The 24,091-nt window shown below is 40.5% G+C and overlaps 1 protein-coding gene across 2 annotated transcripts in view; it reads right to left on the reverse strand.

Moving 5' to 3' along the window:
• Nucleotides 1–1,233: 1,233 nt before the first annotated feature.
• The window catches only part of PAAF1 (proteasomal ATPase associated factor 1), a 40,506-nt gene continuing 17,648 nt past the window's right edge, over nucleotides 1,234–24,091 (reverse strand). Inside the window, exons 7-12 of one of the 2 annotated variants that reach the window (XM_049889854.1) lie at nucleotides 18,930–19,124; nucleotides 16,045–16,136; nucleotides 14,445–14,560; nucleotides 12,356–12,438; nucleotides 7,757–7,839; nucleotides 1,234–5,341 (exon numbers count right to left, since the gene is read on the reverse strand). In XM_049889854.1, coding sequence (XP_049745811.1) covers nucleotides 5,264–5,341; nucleotides 7,757–7,839; nucleotides 12,356–12,438; nucleotides 14,445–14,560; nucleotides 16,045–16,136; nucleotides 18,930–19,124 — 647 coding nt within the window. In that variant the 3' untranslated portion in view covers nucleotides 1,234–5,263. The remainder of the gene's footprint in view (nucleotides 5,342–7,756; nucleotides 7,840–12,355; nucleotides 12,439–14,444; nucleotides 14,561–16,044; nucleotides 16,137–18,929; nucleotides 19,125–24,091) is intronic. The other variant, XM_049889855.1, reaches the window with a different exon arrangement.

The following is a 24,091-nucleotide window of genomic DNA, read 5'->3' on the forward strand; positions in this document are numbered from 1 at the left end:
TAGCCGTTTGTTTTCCTCATTGTGAAATGCCTAATTCATGTCTTTGGCCCATTTTTCTACTGGGCTATCGTTCAAAAAAATTTTTTTTATTGTGGTGAAATATATGTACATTTGCCATTTCAACCATTTTACCATGTATTAATTCAAATGACATTAATTACATTAGCCACATTGTGCAACCATCACCACTACCCATTTCCACATTTTTTCATCACCCTTAACAGAAACTCAGTGCCCCTTAAGTGGCCTGTCTTTTTCTTTGGAAAATAGATTCTTTGTTGGCAATTGGTTATAAATCCCTTCTTTCAATTTGGAGCTTGTCTTTTCATTTTTTTTTTTTAATATTGTCTTTTGATAAAAAGAACATTATTTAATAGGGTCAAATTTGTCAATCTTTTCCTTTGTAGTTATATTTTTTGTATCTAGTTTAAGAAATGTTTCCCTACTTGAGGTCAAAAAGATGTTTACCTATATGTTCTTCTAAAAATCCTTTCACATTTACATATTTAATCCACTAGAACTGATTTTTTTTGTGTATGGGACAAGATGGCTTTTTTTTTTTTCTTTCAGATATCCAACTGTTCCAGAACCATTTATTTAATAGTGTAGTATTTCCTCATCAACCTGTATTGACTGCTGGGTTATACATCAAGTTTTCACATATGCATGGGTTTGTTTGGATTGTTGTTCTGTTCCTGGACCAATGCCACACTATCTTAATTACTTCTTAATCTTCTTGTTCAGGAGTATCTTCTCTAAGTGCTGCTCCTTCACCTCAATCTCTCAAACGGAAACCTGTTTTTTAAAACAATCTAGTATCAGTCATATAGGGAAAGAGGAGTGCTGCATTTTAAACCTTATCTCTTAATTGTGGAAGAGAAAGTTTGACATTTCAGAAACTAAAAACCAGCTGGACCACAAAAGAAAGATTGATTAAAAGATATTGTTGGGGCAACCAGGAAAACTTGAATGGGGTCTACAGACTAGATGACATCCAGTGCTGATGCCCTTGTTTTGATGGATGTACTATGGTTATGTAAGAGAGTGTCTTTCAGCAAATGCACACCAAAGTGTTTTAAGGGTAACAGAACATAATGTTTACGTGTAACTTTCAAGAGATTAAAAAAATACATACATATACAGCATATATAACCTGTATGTGTATATATGTAGATAGAGAGAATGATAAAGCAAACATAAGAGAAAGTTAACAATTGAAAGATTTGAGTGAGTCTATACTGGAATCTTTTGTACTAGTCTTGCAACTATTTCAGTAAGTTTGGAAGTATTTTTAAAAAATGAAATAGAAAAAGAAGATTAAATACATCCACAAAAAGACTTGTCCAAGAAAAAAAAACGTTTCCCTTGCAAGGCTATTGTGAAGACTGTGCCTGGCACAGAATATAAATAGCTCAATAGCTGATGCCGCTGCCAGTTTTTCAGATCTAAGAGACCTCTGTCACCAGAAGCCACAAGGGGGCACCTGAAAGCCAAGAAACGAGGTCTAGCACAGAGCTTCACTAGGCCTGCAGGGGTGCGGGAGGATGGGGGTTGCCCTACCCTTCCTTACCCAGAATGCACTCTTCAATCCTAAAGAAAAAACAAGCTTTGTCTGCTGCAAACTAGGCCTGCTTCTATCCATAGTGTTGTTGTTAGGTGCTGTCTACCAACTCACAGTGACCCTGAGTACAGCACAATAAAACACTGCCCAGCCCTGCATCATCCTCATAGTCATTCCTATTCCATTCATCGCTGACAAGACTACGGGACACCTGAGGGCTGGCCTCTGCTCCCTTGCTTCTCAAAATGAAATTGCTGTAGCCACGGAGGTCTCTTGCTACCTGCTCGTGACTACATGATGTAGTGGAAGAAAAACAAGCTTTGGAGACAGACTGACCGAGATCTAAATCATAGCTTTGGCTCTGGTACCTAATTTCTTGAGCCTCAGTTTTGCTAATGTGTAAAAACGGAATAACGCTGTCTTAGTTATCTAGTACTGCTGTAACAGAAATGCCACAAGTGGATAGCTTTAACAAAGAGAAATTTATTCTCTCACAGTCTAGTAGGCTAGAAGTCTGAATTCAGGATGCCAGCTCCAGGGGAAGGCTTCCTGTCTCTGTCAGCTCTGGAGGAAGGTCCTTGTCATCAATGTCTCCTTGGTCTAGGAGCTTCTCTGTGCAGGTTTCTTGGTGGTATGAGGTCCTCATGCCTCTCTGCTTGCTTTTCTCTTTTATATCTCAAAAGAGGTTGGCTTAAGACACAACCTAATATTGTAGATTGAGTGCTGCCTCATTAACATAAACCCAAAACCCAGTGCCCTCGAGTTGATTCCGACTCATAGCGACCCTATAAGCCTCATTAACATAACTACCACTAATCCCGTCTCATCAACATCCTGGAGATAGGATTTACAACACCTAGGAAAATCACATCAGATGACAAAATGGTGGACAACCACACAATACTGGGAATCGTGGCCTAACCAAACTGATACACATACTTTTGGGGGATACAATTCAATCCATGACATATGCCATTTAGTTTTTAAGAATGTTGTGAGGATTAAATATATAAATGTAATACCAACAAGAGAGTACTCAATGAATTGTAGTATTTTATTTCTACACTTTGGTTTATGCATAAGCAACAGGGTATTGTAAAAGAAAATGGGATTTAAGGTTAAGGTATGCTGTGCTCATGTTTCTGCTATCTATGGCCGTTGGCAAATCACTTCATCTCTTTGAGTATCGCCACCTACATGTCACAGAGTAGTTATAAGGATTACATGAGAACATTGTTGTTGTTAATTGCCATTGAGTCCGTTCCAACTCATGGCAACCCCATGTCTGCTGAGTAGAACTCCTCCATAGGGTTTTCAAGGCTGTGACATTTCAGAAGCAAATCACCAGGCCTGTCTTCTGAGGCACTTCTGGATGGGTTTCAACCAACCTTCTGGCTAGTAGTTGAGCACTTAACCATTTGTGCCACCCAGGTGCCTGCATGAGAATATACCTTTAAAAATTCTGTCAACCATTCTATTACCCCAGCCAAGAATTACCTTCCTCCCTGTTATGGACTGAATAGTGTCCTCCAAAAATGTGTATCAATTTGGCTAAGCAATGATTCCTAGTATTATATGGTTGCCCACCATTTTGAGATCCAATGTGATTATCCTATGTGCTATAAATCCCAACCTGTATGATGTTAATGAAACAGAATTAGAAGCAGCTGGTGGCACAGTGTTTAAGAGTTCAGCTGCTAACCAAAAAGTCAGCAGTTCAAGTCCACCACCCACTCCTTGGAAACACTATGGGGCAGTTCTACTCTGTCCTATAGGGTCACTATGAGTCCGAATCGACTCAACGGCAACAGGTTTGGTTTTTGGTTTGTATGTTAATGAGGCAGGGCTCAATGTACAGGATTGGGTTGTATCTTGAGTCAATATCTTTTGAGATATACAAGAGAGAACTGAGCAGAGAAGACAGGGACCTCATGCCACCAAGAAAGAAGTGCCAGGAGCAGAGCACATCCTTTGGATCCAGGGTCCCTGCTGAGAAGCTCCTGGACTAGGGGAAGGATGATGACAACAACTTTCTCCCAGAGCTGACAAGAGAGAGAAAGCCTTCCCCGGAATCTGGCACCCTGTATTTAGACTTCTAGCCTTCCAGACTGTGAGAGAATAAATTTCTCTTTGTTAAAGCCATCTACTTGTGGTATTTCTGTTATAGTACCATTAGTTAACTAAGGGAGCCCTGGTGACACAGTGGTTAAAAGCTCAGCTGCTAACCAAAATGTCGGCAGTTCAAACCTACCAGTTGCTCTTTAGAAACACTATGGGGCAGTTCTACTGTGTTCTACAGGGTTGCTATGAGTCAGAACCAACTTGATAGCACGTAACGACAACAACACGTTAACTAAGACACTCCTTAACGTAAACACAAATCTTATCCTATGTTGCCCAGCTCAAGTGTTACGTCCTTCGAGAAACCTTTCATCTGATAATCTCTAAAATATAAATGCTATGATATACTTACTCTAAAAATTGTTGGAAAGGATGAGGAAGGTCTAAATGTACTAAGATGGAAAGATCTCAGAGATATTAAGTGAAAATAAGCCATGAAATACATATATTATGATTTGGTTTTTATATTTAGGAAAAAAAAGTGACCATGTCATTCCTTTGCTTAAACCTTTAGTGGTTCCCCACTGCTGACCAAGTGAGGTCCAAGCTCCTTATCTGGCATTCAAGTCCCTTCACTATAATGAGTTCTCCCAAACCCTCAGCCTCATATCCTACAGACCACGCTCATCATCCTAGGAGTCTTAAGTTACAGCTATATCCAAAGTGCCCCTCACCATCTTTTCCTCCAGGTCAGTGGTTCTCAGGCTTCTGTGTCACCAGAATCACCTGGAAGACTTGTTAAAACACAGATTGGTAGACCCATCCACAGAGTTTCTGATTCAGGTCTGGGATGGGGCCCAAGAGTTTCTATTTCTAACAAGTTCCCAGGTGATAATGGCATAAGTCTAGGGCCTACATTTTACAGCTACTGCCTTTACACTGATTGTGATTCAGTTTCTCTACCGGTATACAGGCTGACCAATCATGTTGGTTTGCCTGGGACTCTCCCAGTTTTAGCAATGAAAGTGCCATGTCACAGAAAACCCCTCAGTCCCAGGCAAACTGGGGTGGTTGGTCACCCCACCTGTATAAGAGGTTAATGTTCCAAATCTCTCCCGGGTTGCTGCTTATGGGATATTTACCGTTACTGTCAAGCAGCCCTTCTCTATGGCCAACCCAACAGGGAGTTCCTGAGAGAGGAGCTTCATTGGCTTGACTGACTTTTTGCTGGAATGAGAGTGTTGAACAGAGTTTTCAAATTCAGCCCCTCCAAACACATTTCCTTTATTTCCTTCAGAGAAAAGGGTTCAATCAACTGGTCCTTACAAACATCTAACACAGTCGGTATGAGATCACACTATAAGCACCCATATCCTTGTCCTATGTTGCTGAGGTGAGTTTACACAAGAAGAAATTGTGGCAAATGCATTGAGCACATGTGAGCTTCTTACTGAGTTCAAAGTAGGGTCTCATCATCAGATGACAGTTCCACATGGGCCAGTGTAGCTGAGTTTCTGTGACTTCCAAGGGATGCCCACGTCAATAAAGGGCTATGATCCTTGGGAAGGACTGATGACGTTTCTGCTCATTCTTGATCAGCATCAATCTTTTCACTAGCTGGGGACTTCTCTTTCCAAGGGGTTAAAGGTCAGAAAGCTGATAGCGTCGCACAAGACCATCTCGACAGGAAGTGTATATCTGCTTCTCCCATGTGGCCACCTAGAACACAAGAGTTCACATTTCAAAAGAAGCCTGGGATGCTTCGAAAATCAGTCTTCAGGGAACATCTAGCTCAACTGGTGTAACATAGTTTATAAAGAAAATGTTCTACATTCTACATTGGTGAGTAGCATCTGGGGTCTTCAAAGCTTGTGAGGAGCCATATAAGTTACTCCACTGGTCTCACCCCACCTGGAGCAAGGGAGAATGAAGAAAACTAAAGACACAAGGGAAAGATTATCCAAAGGACTAATGAACTACAACTATCACTGTCTCCACCGGACTGAGTCCAGTACAACTAGATGGTGCCCAGCTACCACCACAGACTGCTCTGACAGGGATCATAATAGAAGGTCCCAGACACAGCTGGAGAAAAATGTAGAACAAAATTCTAACTCACAAAAAAAAGACCAGACTTACTGGCCTGACAGAGACTGGAGAAACCCCAAGAGTATGGCCCCTGGACACCCTTTTAGCTCAGTAATGGAGTCACTCCTAAGGTTCACCCTTCATCCAAAGATTAGACAGGCCCATAAAACAAAACGAGACTAAAGGGGCACCAGCCCAGAGGCAAGGACAAGAAGGCTGGAGGGGACAGGAAAGCTGTTAAGAGGTAACCCAAGGTCAAGAATGGAGAGTGTTGACATTTCGTGGGGTTGGTAACCAATGTCACAAAACAATGTGTATTGTTTAAGGAGAAACTATTTTTTTCTATAAACCTTCATCTAAAGTACAATTAAACAACAACAACAACAAAACAGAGCTCGTCATAGTCCCCATTAGCCCAAGGGAGTCTGAGAAGCTTTAATAACTCCGAAGGCAAGACATGAAGAATTACATCTATGGTATGTACTTAAAAATGGCAGGGTCAAGGGTGCACGTAGGACTACAGAGTAGAGAACCTAATTGACCTAAGTGGAGAGTAAAAACCCATCAGTGCTGCACATGGTTTAGTGCAGAGGGTCTGAACCTAGGGAGGAGATGTCCACAGATAGGCTTGGGTACCCCTTAACCTCATAAAATTGTATGCAAAAAAGTTCTGAATATGTGTCTTTTTTTTCTTGGGAAGATTTTTCAAGTTCTCTAAGAAGCCTGAGATTCAAAGAAAGTTAAGAACCAGTAATTTAGTGGAAATAGCATGAATTTTAGAGTTAGCTTGATCTCAGGTTTGCTGCTGTGTAGCAGCATAAGCTAAGGCAATTTCTTAACCTTCCTGGCCCCCAGTTTCCTCATTTGTAAAGTATGTTAATTCACAATATAGAACACTACGCAGGAACTAAAAAATATATAGATACAGAGAGATAGAAAGAGTGGATCTATATACTATCTACCTGGAAAGAATTCTAACAAGTAAAAAAGAAAAAAAAAAAAGTCATAGGGCAAAATACATAGAATGATCCCAATTGTGTGCTAAGATAAAACTATATTATTTACATAAATATATAAACACAAAGGTATGTGTGCAAATTCTCTGAAAACAGTCTTGAAAGATATATGCCAAACTGTCAATGCTAGCCTCTCCTGGAGAGAGGAGTAGAACTAAAGGATTTTAAAGGAGATTTTAAGTCTGTACACTTCCCGTACTGCTTGACTTTCTATAGGAATGTATTATCAGTGTGTAATTTGTTAAAAAGTATATGAAAAATAGGAATAATGACTCCTATATCTCAAGAGCCCTGGTGACATAGTGGTTAAAAGCTCAGCTGCTAACCGAAAGGTCAGCAGTTCAAATCCACCAGCTACTCCTTGGAAACCCTATGGGAAAGTTCTATTCTGTCCTACAGGGTTGCTCTGAGTCAGAACCACAACAACAACAACAAAATACCTTAACAGAGATTAAATGAGACAATACGTGTAAAACATCCTGCATAATATGTGGTCAATATATATTTCCTCATTCATTTTTTTCTTTCCAGTCTAATCAAATGAGCAAATCAGTACTGAACTTTAAATAACAACGGCTAATATTTAATACTTTTTTTTTTAATTTACAAAAAGCTTTCATATACATTATCATTCTCATTTTACAGATGGATTGACAGACTAAAGAGGCAAAGTGATTTTCAAATTTCTAAAGCCAATTAGTGAAGTCACTTTTAACTTAAAACCCTGACTTCTTTCCATCCCACCATACTGCTTATAAAATAAAAATTATCACTCCTAGTGACCACAAGGAAACCCTGGTGGTGTAGTGGCTAAGAGCTACAGCTGCTAACCAAAAGGCTGGCAGTTTGAATCCACCAGGTGCTCCTTGGAAACTCTATGGGGCAGTTCTACTCTGTCCTATAGGGTCACTATGAGTCGGAATTGACTTGACGGCAACAGGTTTAATGACAAGGAAGCTAGATTCAGTCCCTTGAAGCCCTAGATCCTGGGTGAGAATCACCCAGGCTTGGTCTCCTCCCAGGCCTGTACCTTGTACACAGGGTCACAGTCAGCCCCGGTGAGTTCCATGACATAGTCTAAATCTTGCTGGATAATGAAACAGCTTCCATCACCTAAAAGACAGAAAGAAAATTCAGATAACTGAAGAGAACGCTGCATTCAAAAGAGTTAAAAACTCAATCTTTTGATTTATTTTGGTAGATCACTAGCCTAAGAAGATAGTCCTAAGACACCTAACTGTGTTTTATCACATGGCCAACTATGAATGATGGATAGCGCCTGCTTAGAATGCTGGGTTGGGAGGATTTGGAGGCCAATCTAATAGTAAGTGGTGGATTGAGGATTTAAACTCAGTTCAGTATAGGTCCAAAATCTATGCTCTTTCCACATCATGCTATTGCCCAATAAAATGAGGGCTATGTAGGAGGTAGGGCAGCAGCTATAAATTTCAATCATGAACACGGAGATGACAGCTGAAACAACGAGGTCAGTCTTTGAGGAAGTGTAAAGAAAGAAAAGGTAGACAGACAAAAGCAGTGTTATGTTAAATTGTGTCCTCCCTCACCTCCCCCCCCAAAAAAAGTGTTGCAGTACTAACTCCTATACCTACAGATATAATCCCATTTGGTAACAGAGTTTTCTTTGTTATGTTAATGAGTCATATCAATGTAGGCAATGTCTTAAACCCAATTACTTTTGAGATACAAAAAGAACAGAATAGGCACAAAAGCAAGGAAGCACACAAGGGGGAAGAAAGATGCCACGTCACATTAAGTTCTCCAAGGAACAGAAGCTGAAAAGAGACAAGGACCTTCCCCCAGAGCCCAGAGCGAGAAACCTTTCCCTAGAATTGGTGCCCTCAATTCAGACTGCTAGGTCTTCTAAACTGTTAGAAAAAAAAAAATTCTGTTCATTAAAGTCACCCACTTGTGGTGTTTCTGTTACAGCAGCACTAAGAAACTAAGACAAGCTGCATCAGGAAATATTTCAGGTTTATGGATGGTACAACAGCAGGAACAGCAAAAGAATTCAAGTTCAACAAATCGATCTGAAAACCTATAGTATACTATGAATCATGTAAGGTACTTAAAAATATAAGTTATTGAAACCAAAGAAAGCAGTTACTGAAGAGAGGGATTAACCAGAAAATCATACAGTATCACAGAGATCAAAGGAGCTAATAGTTTAAGAAGAAGGAAATAGCTGTTACAGAATTCATTACCAGGAGTCATGTAAGATAAAGGCAGAGATTTACTCATTCATTCAACAAATGTGCTAAGAGCCTTTTGGCCTGTGTAAGAGCTGGGGAAACAGAGATGAAGAAGACATGGTACATGCCCTGAAAGAAACTTAGAGGCTAGTAGATGAGACAGGGCTATAACTGGAAAAGTCACTAGATCTAGCAAGAAGCACATCATTGGTGGCCTTTAGAAGGGCAATTTGAGCAGAGGGACAGGGATGGAAGCCAGACTATTGAGAGTTCTCAGGGGAAGCGTATGACATGGCAGCAAAACTCTCATCCCAGAAATCTGGCAGCAAAGGGAATCAAAGAAAAAGGATCATAGTGAGTGGTGGTAGCAGCATCAAGGTGAGCTGCCACAAGCCTATACCAGCTGTTGTCTTGTCAAGGTTCTGTAACGGGACTGCTGCATCACAAACTGGTGCCAAGCCACGGGAAGAGCAATTAAGGCAGAGTGAGCACAGAGTGCTAGAAACTTAGGTCTATAGATTGCCGGTTACTCTTTACTACGGTCTGCAAATTCTGAACAAGGGCCCGTGAAATAAGGCATTAATTTGACCGGGATGAAAGACATTTGAGAGATGGCCATGAAATCCAGACCTGTAGGCTGTCTACCCAAACAACTGTTCTCCAGCCCTTTTCCTTGCTAACACAATCTCAAATTGTTTCTAGTAAAAGGTGACCCAGTAGGTAAAACTTGATTAGCCTACACCAACTATGATAATTCCATTCCCTTGCCAGTGACTACCTTAAGCAGGGGCATGTGATATAATTTTGGCCAATGAGATAAGACAGCAAGTCTGCTGGGATGCTCCTGAGGAAACTTCCCTCATTCTTAAAAAGAATGTAATAGTACCCACTATTATGTGCGGATGAGAGTTGATGCAGCTGTCTTGCACTGTGATCATGAGGGAATAAGCCTGCGAACAAAACCTAGGGAGGAGAAAGCCAGAAGATGGAAAGAAGCTGGGTTCTCGGTTTTCTTTTTCCTTGCTAAAGCTTTTATTTTAAAAAAGTTTTTTTTTTTTAAATAAACTTTGCATTTTGGAATAATTTTAGATTTACAGAAAAGTTACAAGGATAGTACAGAAAGCTCCCATATGCCCTTCAGCCAGTTTCAGTTTCTCCAAATGTTATCATTTTACATTTGTCAAAACTAAGAAACCAACACTGGTACAACACTACTAATTAAATCCCATACTTTACTCGGCTATCACCAGTTTTAATGTCCTGGATCCAATCTAGGACACCACATTGGTTTAGCTGTCAAGTCTCCTTACTCTCCTCTACTGACTTTGTTTTTGAATCACTAAATTAGTTTAAAGGAGTCTTGGTGCTGCAATGGTTAAGTACTCGGCTGCTAAGTGAAAGGTTGGTGGTTCAAACCCACCCAGAGGCTCTGTGGGAGAAAGATATGGTGATTTGCTTCCTTAAAGATTACAGCCAAGAAAACCCTATGGGACAGTTCTAATACATGGGGTTGCTGTTGTTTGGAACTGACTCAATGGCACCCAACAAAACAACAAATTAATGTAAAACTGGAACCACCATATACCTGGACTTCTTAGGTGAAATAGTATACTTTCCTATTTAAGCCATTTTTAAGTTGGTGTTCTGCTATTAATAGCCAAAAACATCGTAACTGTTAACACTGGAATATTCAGGTTAGGTGGCCCCTCCATGCCGTACAGCTCCGTCCTCCTCACTTACATGATTTCTATAAGAAGCCACAGTATTTCTTAATGGATACACTGCTCCAGGCATTTTCCCCAACCTCACTCCCAAACTCCATTCCAAATATTTTGTCCTGACTACGCCAAGCTACTCACTTTATCAAGAACATATATATAAAGCATCGAGTACCAAAACACCAAACCCACTGCCTTTGAGTCGATTCCAACTCATAGTGACCTTATAGGACAAAGCAGAACCACCCCATAGGGTTTCCAAGGAGTGGCAGGTAGATTCAAACTGCTGACCTTTTGGTTAGCAGCCCAACTCTTAACCATTATGCCACTAGGGTTTCCCCATCAAATACAGTACCTACCATATAGCAGGCACTCAGTAAAGGCTAGGTCCCTTCTTTTCACTCCTTTTCCCTCATCTATGCCTTTGCACCCACTACAGCTTTGGTCTTAAACGTCCATCTTTACATCTCCACCTGGTAAAATCTTCACTGACTTAGAAAAGATTGAAGTTGAGAATTTCATTTTACTTGGATCCACAATCAACACCCACGGAAGCAGCAGGCAAGAAATCAAAGAACGTATTGGGCAAAACTGCTGAAAAAGACCTCTTTCAAGTGTGAAAAAGACGTCACTTTAAGGACTAAGGTACGCCTGACCCAAACCCTGGTATTTTCAATCACCTTATATGCATGTGAAAGCTGGACAATGACTAAGGAAGACCAAAGAATTGATGCTTTTGAATTATGATGTTGGTGAAAAATATTGAATATACCATGGACTGCCAGAAGAATGAGCAAATCTGTCTTAGAAGAAGTACAGCCAGAATGCTCCTTAGAAGTGAGGATGGCAAGACTTCGTCTTACATACTTTGGACATATTCTCAGGGGGGACCAATGCCTGGAGAAGGACATTACGTTTAGCAGTAAGCAAAAAAGAGGAATACGCTCAATGAGATGGATTGACACATGGCTGCAATGAGGGGCTCAAACATAGCAATGATTTTGAGGACGGCATAGGATCATGCAATGTTTTGAGCCAGAATCGACTCGACGGCACCTAACAGCCACCACTACCAGAGTTAGCTGCTCTCCACGCAGGCTTCTACTGCAGCACTTAGCAAACTGTACTGCAATCACATGTTCCCATGTCTGTCTTCTTTAACATCTGTGAGCTCCTCGGGGCAGAAACTGTAGCTGATTCATTGCTGAATTCTCAGTGTCTTGCAATAACATGGGCCCACTCATTCCAGAGCCCTGGTGGCACAGTGGTTAAAAGCTCGCCTGCTAACTGAAAGGTCAGCAGTTTGAATCCACCAGCCTCTCCCTGGAAACCCTAGGGGGCAGTTCTACTCTGTTGTATAGGGTCGCTACAAGTCAGAATCAACTCGTTGGCAATGGGTTTGGCTTTTTTTTTTTTTAAACTCATTTAACGTTTATTGAGCACCTACCACATGGTTGACACTCCCACACGGTTAACACCCGGCTAAATGCTGGGGATAACATATTGAATAAGGCAGTTTCTACTCTCAAGGGAGTACAAAGATAGTTACAATGTACAGTGGTAAGTGCTATGCAATAAGCATAATGTACCAAAGAATCATGGAGGACCACGCCCCTAACCCAGCCACAGGGAAGACATGTAAAACTATGTTTAATTAACTGAACCACAAGAAAGGACCTCTCAGTTGTCCCCTGGGCCCACCTTGGCTAGCAATGAATCCATCTCTGAAACTCAGCAGGGAGAGAACTGGTGCTCCTGATCTGTGGATCACCTGAACTGGAACCCTAGGATTCAGAATAAAAGGGACAACTTTACTTTTTTTCTTCCACAACAATGCTTGACTATATTTAACATACAGTATTAACCACAGAAGAGTGAAGTGGACAAATACAGAAGGAGATTAAACATCCATATGGCTTCTTTCCTGGCAAAATCCTAACTGGCAGATCCAGGTAAGCCACTCAAAATCCCCTTGAAGATCTTCCCACTGGGATACGAGGGATGGTACCAGAGACTAGAAAGCATGTCTGAAGAGGATTGATGTGCTGATGACAAACTAGATGAAAATTATGATAAAGTGGGGAGAAGTGGTCATTTTACAACAGAGCCTCAAGACAGCAGAGTCAAATGCCACCAGGTCCTTGGAGTTGCATTTCCATCTGTTACTTAGGTGACAGTGCGGTGATGATGGTGATGATAATGGTAAAAATATTAATAGCTGCCAAATGTTGAGGCTATTTTAGGCATTTTACAGACTGTATCTCATTTATTTGATACTATATTACAGAAAAGTAAGCATCATAAACCCCATTTTCAGATGAGGAAACTGTGACTCAGAGAGCTTACATAATTTGCTAATAATGGTTGATGGTGGGATTTAAATCCAGGCACAAGTACACTTAGTCACTGTGATGGTCAGGGTCTGCGTGAGGGTTGGTAAGAACTGCTAGGTTCTTCCCACTCTGGAAAGGAATCACTATGGTAGAACTAAAAAGGTACTGAAGAACGGGAATTAGAGAAATATACCTCACCATGGGTAGAGACTTGCCTTTCAGCAAGGCTATACATGTCAAGGAACACTGGTGGCAAAGTGGTTAAAAGCTCAGCTGCTAACCAAAAGACTGGCAGTTTGAATCCACCAGCTGCTACTTGGAAACCTATGGGACAGCTCTATTCTGATCTATAGGGTCACTGTAAGTCTGAATCGACTCAGCGGCAAGGGGTTTGGTTTTGAGTTTTTGGATACATGTTAATAAAAATCAGTAAGAAAAGATGTAAACTAGTGACCTTATCTGGAATTTCTTCACTGCTCTTGGGATGAAGTCCAAACTCCTTAAGACAGTATGTAAGGCCTTATTAAGCAGGCTCCTGTTTTCAGGATCACTTCTCACCACTGCCCCAAATGCATGCTACATGCCTACCATATTAAGCTTTTCAGAGATCCCTGAAAGTGTCATGCTTTCACATGCCTGCATGCTTCTGTATGTTATTCGACCTAGGGAAGGTCCTTCTCTTCTTTACTTGCAACTTCCCACTCCGCGAGATCCAATTAAAGCTTCGTTTCCTGGGTGAGGCAGTCTCATCTCCTTCCCTCCTTGCTGCTTCCTCAAATTTCTGAGTATAGTATATCCCCATCAGACAGTACCACAACAGACTTTTACTTGCCTTTCTTTACCCTTAGACCTCAAGCGTCTCAAAAGCAGAGTTTGCATCTTTTATTTCTGTTTTTCAGTGCCTTGCACAAAGCCTGGTGCCCACAGAAATCACTCAATAAATTATCAGTTGAACAAGGGAAGAAAATAAAAGAAGGCAGAGAATCGCAGAGACTGTTAAGTCCTGGAACAGAGAGTTGTGAATATTCTCTCTGAATATCTTTAAGACTAGGATTAAGTCTGTCTTAGGTTATTACTAAAACTAAAGAAACAGAGCTGGCTTATGTAATCTAAATACGACTGTTCAATCTTAGGCTAGCCCAAGTCTAATACCAAAGCAGTAATTGCTGAGTTCCTTAAAACTGAGAGTTCTAGACAATCATTTCTGATGAAATGCTATTTCATTTCATTAAATGCAATCACTACAGCAGAACAGTCAGGACGGTATGAATCTAATTATCTTTTATTATGCTTTAAGCAATAATAAGATCAGATCATTCACACTGGAAAACTTTTATAAATAGAAAAATATACCCTTGATCAACAGTCATCTATATGCTAGGCTAAATCAGTGTTAAAGCCAATAAAAAATTCCACTCTGCAAAAGACCTGCATCATGCAAATAGATGGTGACTCACCTTGGACTCCTTACATCCAACTGATAAATGTTTCCATCCTGCGTCCCAGCCAATAGTGAGAAGCCAGAGAGAAAAGTACAGCAGTTGAAGGCATCTGAGCCAACAAAGAGGAACACCTGGGGACAAACAGGAGCCAAAAAAGCTGTTTAAAGATTAATTTGTTTTCAGGAATAAATAGGCACCAAGAAAAGGAAAACTTCACTATTTTTAGATATTTTTCTTTCTACTCGTTTATGCATTCCCAAGCAGTAAAAAAGAATTCACCAACGACTGAGGAGGAAGCATTCCCAGGATTTCAGGAACCTCAGGTTGGCTGAGGACTTGAGCAGTTTATATAACGCCATACTGTGGGGTAGCAGCTTTCAAACCACCACTCCACCCCAACACCACTGACTCATAAGATCCCTATCACCAAAAATTCTTTTTATTACAACACCCTCCCCCACTTGACAAACACTTGTAATTCACACATTTGGGGTTTGCTTCATGTCACTTCAAGCAACATTTTGAAGGTGGTAATTTGTAGGGAAAAAAAAAAAGAAAGGCTTAAATAAGGTGGCAATTTAAAGAATCGCAATTCTCCCTGTGTATCTGAAAAAGGAATTTATTATGATTTCATTTATTCCTTACTATTTTCTCAAACTGGTCTTTTCTCCCTCAAATGTCCTAAAAACAAAAAAAATCCAAACCAACAAAAACCCCTAATTCCCCTTTGGAAGTAAGAGCCAGTATGGAAATTCATAGTGCAAAGGCAATTTTATCAAAAAAGAGTGATGCTCCTGGAGCAAACTTTGCAAATGAAAATGGCATAAGCACAAGAGTAATGGGGTGAAATGAAAATACAAAGCCTGTGGCCAAATCAAATCATTAAAGTTGTCTGGGTAATGACGACAGGAGCTAGAAGGAAATTTAATAAATCTAATCTCAGGGAAGACAAAGTTTACTCAAGAGCACAGTCTCAAACTGCAGAATATGAAAGACAAAAATTCAGTGAATTCTTCTATAAGAGACATTCAGGTCATTAATTGAGAGCCCTGATTCCATGAGTCCGTTACTTAGAATTTCTTATGCATTATCTCAGAGGTAGAAGGGGCCATAAAGAGCATCTATATACTCTCTTCATTTTACACTTCAGCACACTAAGGCTCAGAGAGGAAAACTGACTTAAAGATGGCAAAGCAGTAGAATATTTAATCTTCATCACATAACTCTACAAGCTAAGTCTTCTAATATGTTCAGGGATGAAGAAACTGAAGTTCACAGGGGTTAAGTAACTTGCCCAGTGTTGTCACCATCAAGTGGATAAAACAAATAAAAAAATCAAACCTGTTGCCATCAAGTGGATTCCTACTCATAGTGACCCTATAGGATGAGGTAGAACTGCCCCATGAAGTTTCCAAGGAGCACCTGATGGATTCGAACTGCTGACCAGCTCTTAACTACTATACCACCCTGCTCTTAATCACTACGCTGTACTTTCATCCACTCATACTCCTCAAAAGATGAAGGCGGCAAATAGAAATGTTTTCAACACAGCTTTCCAAGAAAGTGAGTGACCCAGGTTGCCTCAGAGTTCAAAGGTCTTATAGGAATCACTTGCCGGCTGTCTGCTCTGTAGTCCCAGGCACTGAAGCTTCTTATCTTCTCGGGCCAACAGCAACATTTTCGCCTCAGTTCCAACCTCCCGTTCACCTGCATGACAGATGCGCTATGTCATTAAGGGGCCGGGCTGATCAGCTGGCAGTACCCACAAACCACAAGTGGCAAAGGCCGTTTACTGACTACGCTCTATGTTAGTGATTCACTTATTAACTTAAAAAAAAATTATTATACTCTGTATCTTGATTGTGGTGATATTTATACAACTGTATACATCTGTTAAAACTCAGAACTATACACTTCAAAAGAGTGAGTTTTACTGTATGTAAATTATACCTCACATGCAACTTCAAAAATTATTATTAAGTCCTTTGTAATAAAACAGGCACCATACTAGGAGCAGGGGTATATTGCTGAACAAAATAGACAGGCTCTGGCCTCAAGGCTCTGGTGGAAATGCAATTTATTCAGTCACTCAATAAATATTTACTGAAGGTTTACTATGTATTAGACACTATTCTAGGCACTGAGGAAATAGTGATGAACTAACAAAGCCCTTGCTTTCAAGGATTCCAGTGGAATGAGGCCATTGACAAAAAAAATAGGATAATTTTAAAGACAGTGATAAATTCTTCGAAGGAAATAAAACAGAAAAATACGACCAAAAGTGACTAGGTGGAGGGAGGTAGGGTAGGAGAGGGCAACCTTAACTTCAAAAAGGCTCTTCAGAGGACACTTTTCAACTGAGACCTGAATGATGAACAGAAGTCAGTCACGTGAAGAGTTGTGGGAGGTATATTCCAGACTAAGGGAAGAGCAAGGCAAAGGCCAGGAGGCTGGGTGAGAGACTGCTGTCCTGAAAGTACCAACAGAAGGCCTGTAGCTGGAACAAGTGGGCCTGGCACAGGGTAGTTTGACATGAGGCTGGAAAGGAATGTAAGGGTAGAAAGTTAAAGGGTTTATTGTATGCCATAGTAAGGATTTAGAATTTTAATATATGTATAAAGGGAGGCCATTGTAGGGTTTTGAATAGGAGAGTGATATGACTCGATTTATGTTTTTTAAATGACCACACTGGTGGCTCTGAGGAGAATGGATTATAGGAGAATAGTATAGGTAGTAGTATAGGCAAAAGATGATAGATTGGACCAGGATATTGGTGCAAGGGGAAAGAAGATAAGGGTAAAGATAGAGGCAGAGGTCAAAGCAGAGGCAGAGGTAGACAGGTAGGTGTCAAAAAATTAGAAACACTTTGGAGGTAAAGATGACAGGCTTTGCTGTGTGGAACATTAGGAAAGGGTGAGTCATGAATGAATCTCAGACTTTGGGCTTGATCAATGCGCAGACGGTGGTGCCATTTACTGAGACAGGGAAAACAGAGTTGGGTGAGAGGAAATAAAATACCCCATGTTAGACAAGGTAAGATTGAGATGTCTATTAGACAACCAAATAAAGTCTGAATTTCAGTTAAGAAGCCTGGGCTTCAGGTATACTTTTGGAAATCACCAGCTTAAATTCAATATTTAAAGCTATGGGACTGATGAGATCATCTAGAAAAAAGAAGTAATTAGAACAGAGGGTACAGGACTGAAAACTGTGGCCCTCCAATATTTAAAGGAAGAATAGAGAAGTCTTATAAAAGGAGACTAAGCAGCAGCAGCCAGTGAGAGAAGAAGAAATCCGGTTAGTGTGGTAATATGGATACCAAGAAAGAAAAATGTTTTGAGGAGAGGGGTTTACCGTGTTGAGCATCAACAAGAGTTCAGCTAGAAGAGCACAGAGAAGTAATGCTGGATTTGGCAACATGGGAGTCATCGGTAACCTTGACAAGAGCCATTTCAGTCAAGCAGTTGGGACATAAACCAACCTAGAACAGGCTAAATAGTAACTGGGAAGTGAGAAGTAAAGAAAACAGGACTGTTTTCATTTAAATTATTTCAAATAAACTAATTTTTAAAAGCTTAACTTTGCTTGAAATAATATCTGTGAAATATTAGCTTTAAATGTGATATATGTATGTATATATATATATTATACTAAAATATAACTTAAAAATGTATACTGACTAAAAATGACCTTGCTCACCACTAACTGCACATTTATCACTCTTTAGGAAACACAGCTCTACCTATTAATTCCTAAAGAAGGCTAGGGAACATCTTGTGGCCAGAGATAGTTTTAACAGGAGCCCTTGGACCACAGTGAGTTTACACAGGAAGTTTAAGAGAAGAGGTAGAGCACCTGAGTATGTCAAAATAGAGGGGCAAAGATGATGGTAGAAAAAAACAGTCCCAAGGAAACCGAGAAGCGATTATTAGTCTATTAGCATAGGAAAATAAGAATGAAAGTTGTCTTCTTAGTTCATTCCTCGTTCTGACTCACCAGTCAGTGTTTCCCGTCACTAATACTCCAAATGTATCTTTTTTTACACAGCACTCAATTTCACCTCTAAGCTTTTTTTTAATGCAAACTGCTCCTACCTCTACCCCTTGCCTAGCTCTCAACCTTGAAGTATCCTTCCCATTCCTATATGTTCAATTCAGCCATCAAGGTTCAAGCCAACTACTACTGTGACACCTTTCTCATCTATATTAACCTAAATTACTCCCTTCCTCTGAAACCTATTATTATTTGCATTAACAATCGCTAATGTATTTTAGCCAAAATGGTACGATACAGGCATTAGTCTCATCTGCTAAATTAGCCTGTATTTACTGCAAAGCAGTGACTATGACAGATACTTTCTTTGTAGATCCCAAACCAAAAGAAACATTAGGTATTCAATAAATAGTAATCTTACAGTGAAAATAGAAATACTAGCTACAAAGCAGGAAGGGATGACGAAGAAAAGGGGAAACTAAGGCAAACAGATCCTTATCAACTCACTGGGCATCTGCTCAGGGGAGCCAAGGTTTATGGAGTTGTCAGCAGCACCCACAGCCACTCCATTGATGGAAGAACCACAGTCTGTAACAACTCCCAGGCAGGCTGAGCGCCCACAATCCCAAAGTCGTGCTGTTCCATCTCGAGAACCAGATACCACATTCCTTCCCCGATCAACAATTGCTGTATCCAAGACACCTGGCCAAAGGAAAAAAAAAGTCCCTAAGATGGAGTAGGCAATGAAGAACTTACAAGGGCAGAGAAGACGGATCTGGATGAGTGATTTCATTTGTTTAATAAGCATGAACTGGGTATGAACCACATTCCGGGCATGTTCAAGTGCTGGAAAAACAAAACCACAGTAAACAGAACACAGTCCTTGCTTTCCAATGGCTCAAAGACTCACTGTGACAGAGACATGGAAAAACAATTTCTGGATTTAATTTTAAGTGGAGTGTTCTAGAGCTGTGGTTTTCAAACTCCTGTTTAAGCTTTTACTTTGGCTTCAAAACTCTTTTTATAAACAAAAAATTAAGTAGACATCTTTGAGAACTTGGATTGAAAAATCAGTGCTGCTTCCACTAAGCTGAAAAATGTAATAACCAAGGGCTATTACAACTTCTAATTCTTTGCTGAGATTTTAGTACTTCAGAAATGACCACCCAGACCAAGTCCCTGCCCACACAGAACTTACACTCTACCTAGAGACTGGGGTGGATATACACACGTACAAGTATTTAAAATAGGGATAAATGCAATGGAGAAAAGGCAGGATACATAAGACAGGAAGTGGTAAAGGCAGTGGGGTGTTATTTTACATAATGGTCAGGAAAGGCCTCTTCAATACTGGAGCAGATACCTGAAGCAAGTGCAGGAACAAAGAATGTGGCTATTTGAGGCAACAGCATTCTAGGCCTGTTTAAGAAACAGCTGGGCCATTGTGGCCAGACCACAGCCAGCAAGGTGGAGAGTAATAAAGTCTCAGAGAGATAAGAGGGATCATTGTAAGGGCAAAATAGGCTCTTACAAGGGCTTTAACTCTGAAGATTCTGAACAGAGGAGCAATAAGATCTGACTTGGATTTTAAAAGAATTTCTCTGGGTGTTGTGTTGAAAATACAGTAGGAAGCACAAAAGTGAAGCAGTGAGACCAGGAGGTATCAGGAGGCTACTGCTATCTTATAGCAAGAGATGATGGTGGCTTGGACCAAGGTGATAGCAATGGAGGTGATGGGAAGTGGTTTGATTCTGGATATATTCTGACTATTCCAAAATACACAGGGATTAACAATTCTAGTAATTCCTTACTTGACCCCTCCTTTGCACCAGACGGCTAGTGGTTTTTATCTACTATTTAAGATTTGTACTATTTGACACCATCTTTGTAAGTAACTTCTGGGCAGAGACTGAGTTTTAATATGTCTTATAATATTTAATATAATGGTTTACCGGATTAATGCAAATGATCCACCAAATAGATGGTTTACTTGAAAGGCTGAGCACGTGGGAACATAGAGAGGGAATGAAAAGGGTGTCTGGAGCCTTCCTCACATTCATCCTGAAGAGCTGACAGGTGTAAGGAGTTATGTAAGACAACACAAAATTAATGCCCAAATGAATTGTTTAGACGATATGTATTACAGGTCTGGATTTTACTACATTTTAAAAATACCCAAACATGTAAAATAACAATAGCATATTTATCACTTTTTTAATATTCCAATTGAGAATAAAACATCTCTAAATTATTTCTCCCCCAAAAAACCTACCAATCTCTTATAAAGGGAAGATGCTCTAGCGCTCTCTCTATTGTTATTAGACGCCGTCAAGTCGGTTCCAACTCATAGTGACTCTATGTACAACACAACGAAACGCGGCCTGTTCCTGCACCATCTTCATAATCATTATGTTTGAGCCCATTGTTGCAGCCACTGTGTCAATCCTTCTCGCTGAGGGTCTTCCTCTTTTTTGGTGACCCTCTATATTACCAAGGATGATGTCCTCCTCCAGGGACTGGTCCCTCATGATAACTTGTCCAAAGTACACAAGACAAAGTCTCACCATCCTCTCTTCCAAGGAGCACTCTGGTTGTGCTTCCTTCAAGACAGGTTTCTGGATCTTCTGGCAGTCCATGGTATATTCAATATTCTTCACCGACACCATAATTCAAAAGCATCAGTTCTTCTCTGGTCTTCCTTATTCGTATGCATATGAGGCGACTGAAAACATCATGGCTTGGGTCAGGTGCACCTTAGTCCTCAAAGTGACATCTTTGCTTTTTAATGCTTTAAAGAGGTTTCTTCCGGCAAATTTGCCCAACACAATGCATCTTTTAATTTCTTGACTGCTGCTTCCATGGCGCTGACTGTAGATCCAAGTACAATGAAATCCTTGACAACATCAATCTTTTCCCCATTTATCCTGATGTAGTTTATTGGTCCAGTTGTGAGAATTTTTTTTTCTTTATGTTGAGGTATAATCTATACTGAAGGTTGTAGTCTTTAATCTTCATCAGCAAGTGCTTCAAGTCCTCTTTGCTTTCAGCAACCAAGGTTGTGTCATCTGCATAACACAGGTTGTTAATGAGTCTTCCTCCAATCCTGATGCCACATTCTTCTTCATATAGTCCAGCTTCTCAGATTGTTTGCTCAGCATACAGACTGAATGAGTAGGGTGAAAGGATTCAACTCTGACACACACTTATCCTGATTTTAAACCACGCGGTGTCCCCTTTTTCTGTTCTAATGACTGCCTCCTGGTCTATGTACAGGTTCTGCATGAGCACAATGAAGTGTTCTGGAATTCCCATTCTTCGCAATGTTATCCATGATTTCTTATGATCCGCACAGTCAATAAAACACAGGTAAACATCTTTCTGGTATTCTCTGCTTTCAGCCAAGACCCATCTGACATCAAAAATGATATCCCTTGCTCCATGTGTTCTTCTGAATCCAGCCTGAATTTCTGGCAGTTCCCTCTCGATGTACTGCTGCCATCGTTTTTGAAAGTTCTTCAGCAAAATTTTACTTGTGTATTGTTATGGATTGAAATGTGTCCCCCCAAAATATGTGTGTCATCATTTCAGATCAGCGCCTGATCTCTAAAACCTACATGATACTGCAAAAACTCAACTGCAAAAAGACAACCCAATTAAAAAAGGGGCAAAAGATATGAACAGACACTTCACTAAAGAAGACATATGTAGCTAACAGATATATGAGGAAATACTCACAATCATTAGCCATTAGAGAAATGCAAATCAAAACTACAATGAGATTCCATCTCATTCCAACAAGGCTGGCATTAATCCAAAAAACACAAAATAATAAATGTTGGAGAGGCTGCGGAGAGACTGGAATACTTATACACTGCTGGTGGGAATGTAAAATGGTACAACCACTTTGGAAATCGATTTGGTGCTTCCTTGAAAAGCTAGAAATAGAACTACCATACAATCCAGCAATCCCACTCCTCGGAATATATCCTAGAGAAATAAGAGCCTTTACATGAACAGATATATGCATATCCATGTTTGCTGCAGCGCTGTTTACAATAGTAAAAAGAGGGAAACAATCAAGGTGTCCATCAACGGATGAATGGATAAATCAATTATGATATATTCACACAATGGAATACTCATTAAAGAACAATGATGAATCTGTGAAACATTTCATAATATGAAGGAATCTGGAAGGCATTATGCTGAGTGAAATTAGTCAGTTGCAAAAGGACAAATATTGTATAAGACCACTATTACAAAAACTCAAGAAACAGTTCAAACAGAGAAGAAAATATTCTTTGAGGGTTATGAGAGGTAGGAGGGAGGGAAGGAGGGAGGGGGTATTCACTACTTAGACAGTAGATAACTACTTTAGGGGAAGAGAAAGACAACACACAATACAGGGGAGGTCAGCACAACTGGACTAAACCAAAAGCAAAGAAGTTTCCTGAAAAAACTGAATACTTTGAAGACCAGTGTAGCAGGGGCAGGAGTTTGGAGACTATGGCTTCAGGGGACATCTAAGTCAATTGGCATAATAAAATCTATTAAGAAAACATTCTGCATCCCACTTTAGACAGTGGTGTCTGGGGCCTTCAACACTAGCAAGCAGCCATCTAAGATGCATCAATTGGTCTCAACCCACCCGGACCAAAGGAGAATGAAGAACACCAAGGACACGTGGTAATTATGAGCCCAAGAGACAGAAAGGGCCATGTAAACCACAGATTACATCAGCCTGAGACAGGAAGAACTAGATGGTGCCCAGTTACAACCAATGACTGCCCTGACAGGGAACACAACAGAGAACCCCTGAGGGAGCAGGAGAGCAGTGGGATAAAAAAAAGACCCCAAATTCTCATTAAAAAGACCAGACTTAATGGTCTGACTGAGACTGGAAGGACCCCAGAGGTCATGGCCCCCAGGGCTTCTGTTAGCCCAGGGCAGGAACCATTACCAAAGCCAACTCTTCACACAGGGATTGGACTGGACAATGGGATAGAAAAATATGCTGGTGAAGAGTGAGCTTCTTGAATCAAGTAAACCCTTGAGACTATGTTGGCATCTCCTATCTGGAGGGGAGATGAGAGGGTAAAAGGGGTTAGAAGCTGGTGGAATGGACATGAAAAGAGAGAGTGGAGGGAAGGAACAGGCTGTCTCATTTGGGAGGGAGCAATTAGGAGTATATAGCAAGGTGTATATGAATTTTTGTATGAGAGGCTAACTTGATTTGTAAACTTTCACTTAAAGCACAATAAAAATTAAAAAAAAAGAAAATGTGTGTCACCTTGGCTAGTCCATGATTCCCAGTATTGTGTGACTCTCCACCATTTTGTCATCTGATGTGATTTTCCTATGTGTTGCAAATCCTGTCTCTATGATGCTAATGAGGTGGGATTACGTTAATAAGGCAGGACTCTATCCACAAGATCAGATTGTATCTTAAGCCAATCTTTTTGGAGATATAAAAGAGAGAAGTGAGCAGAGAGACATGGGGACCTCATACCACCAAAACAGCACTGCCTGGAGCAGAGCTCGTCCTTTGGACCTGAGGTTCCTATGCTGGGAAATTCCTAGACCAGGGGAAGATTAATGACAAGGACCTTCCTTCAGAACCGACTGAGAAAGCTGTCCCCTGGAGCTGACGCCCTGAATTCAGACTTCTA

This window comes from Elephas maximus, chromosome 7 (assembly GCF_024166365.1).
Source record: "Elephas maximus indicus isolate mEleMax1 chromosome 7, mEleMax1 primary haplotype, whole genome shotgun sequence".
Classification (NCBI taxonomy): Eukaryota; Metazoa; Chordata; class Mammalia; order Proboscidea; family Elephantidae; genus Elephas; species Elephas maximus.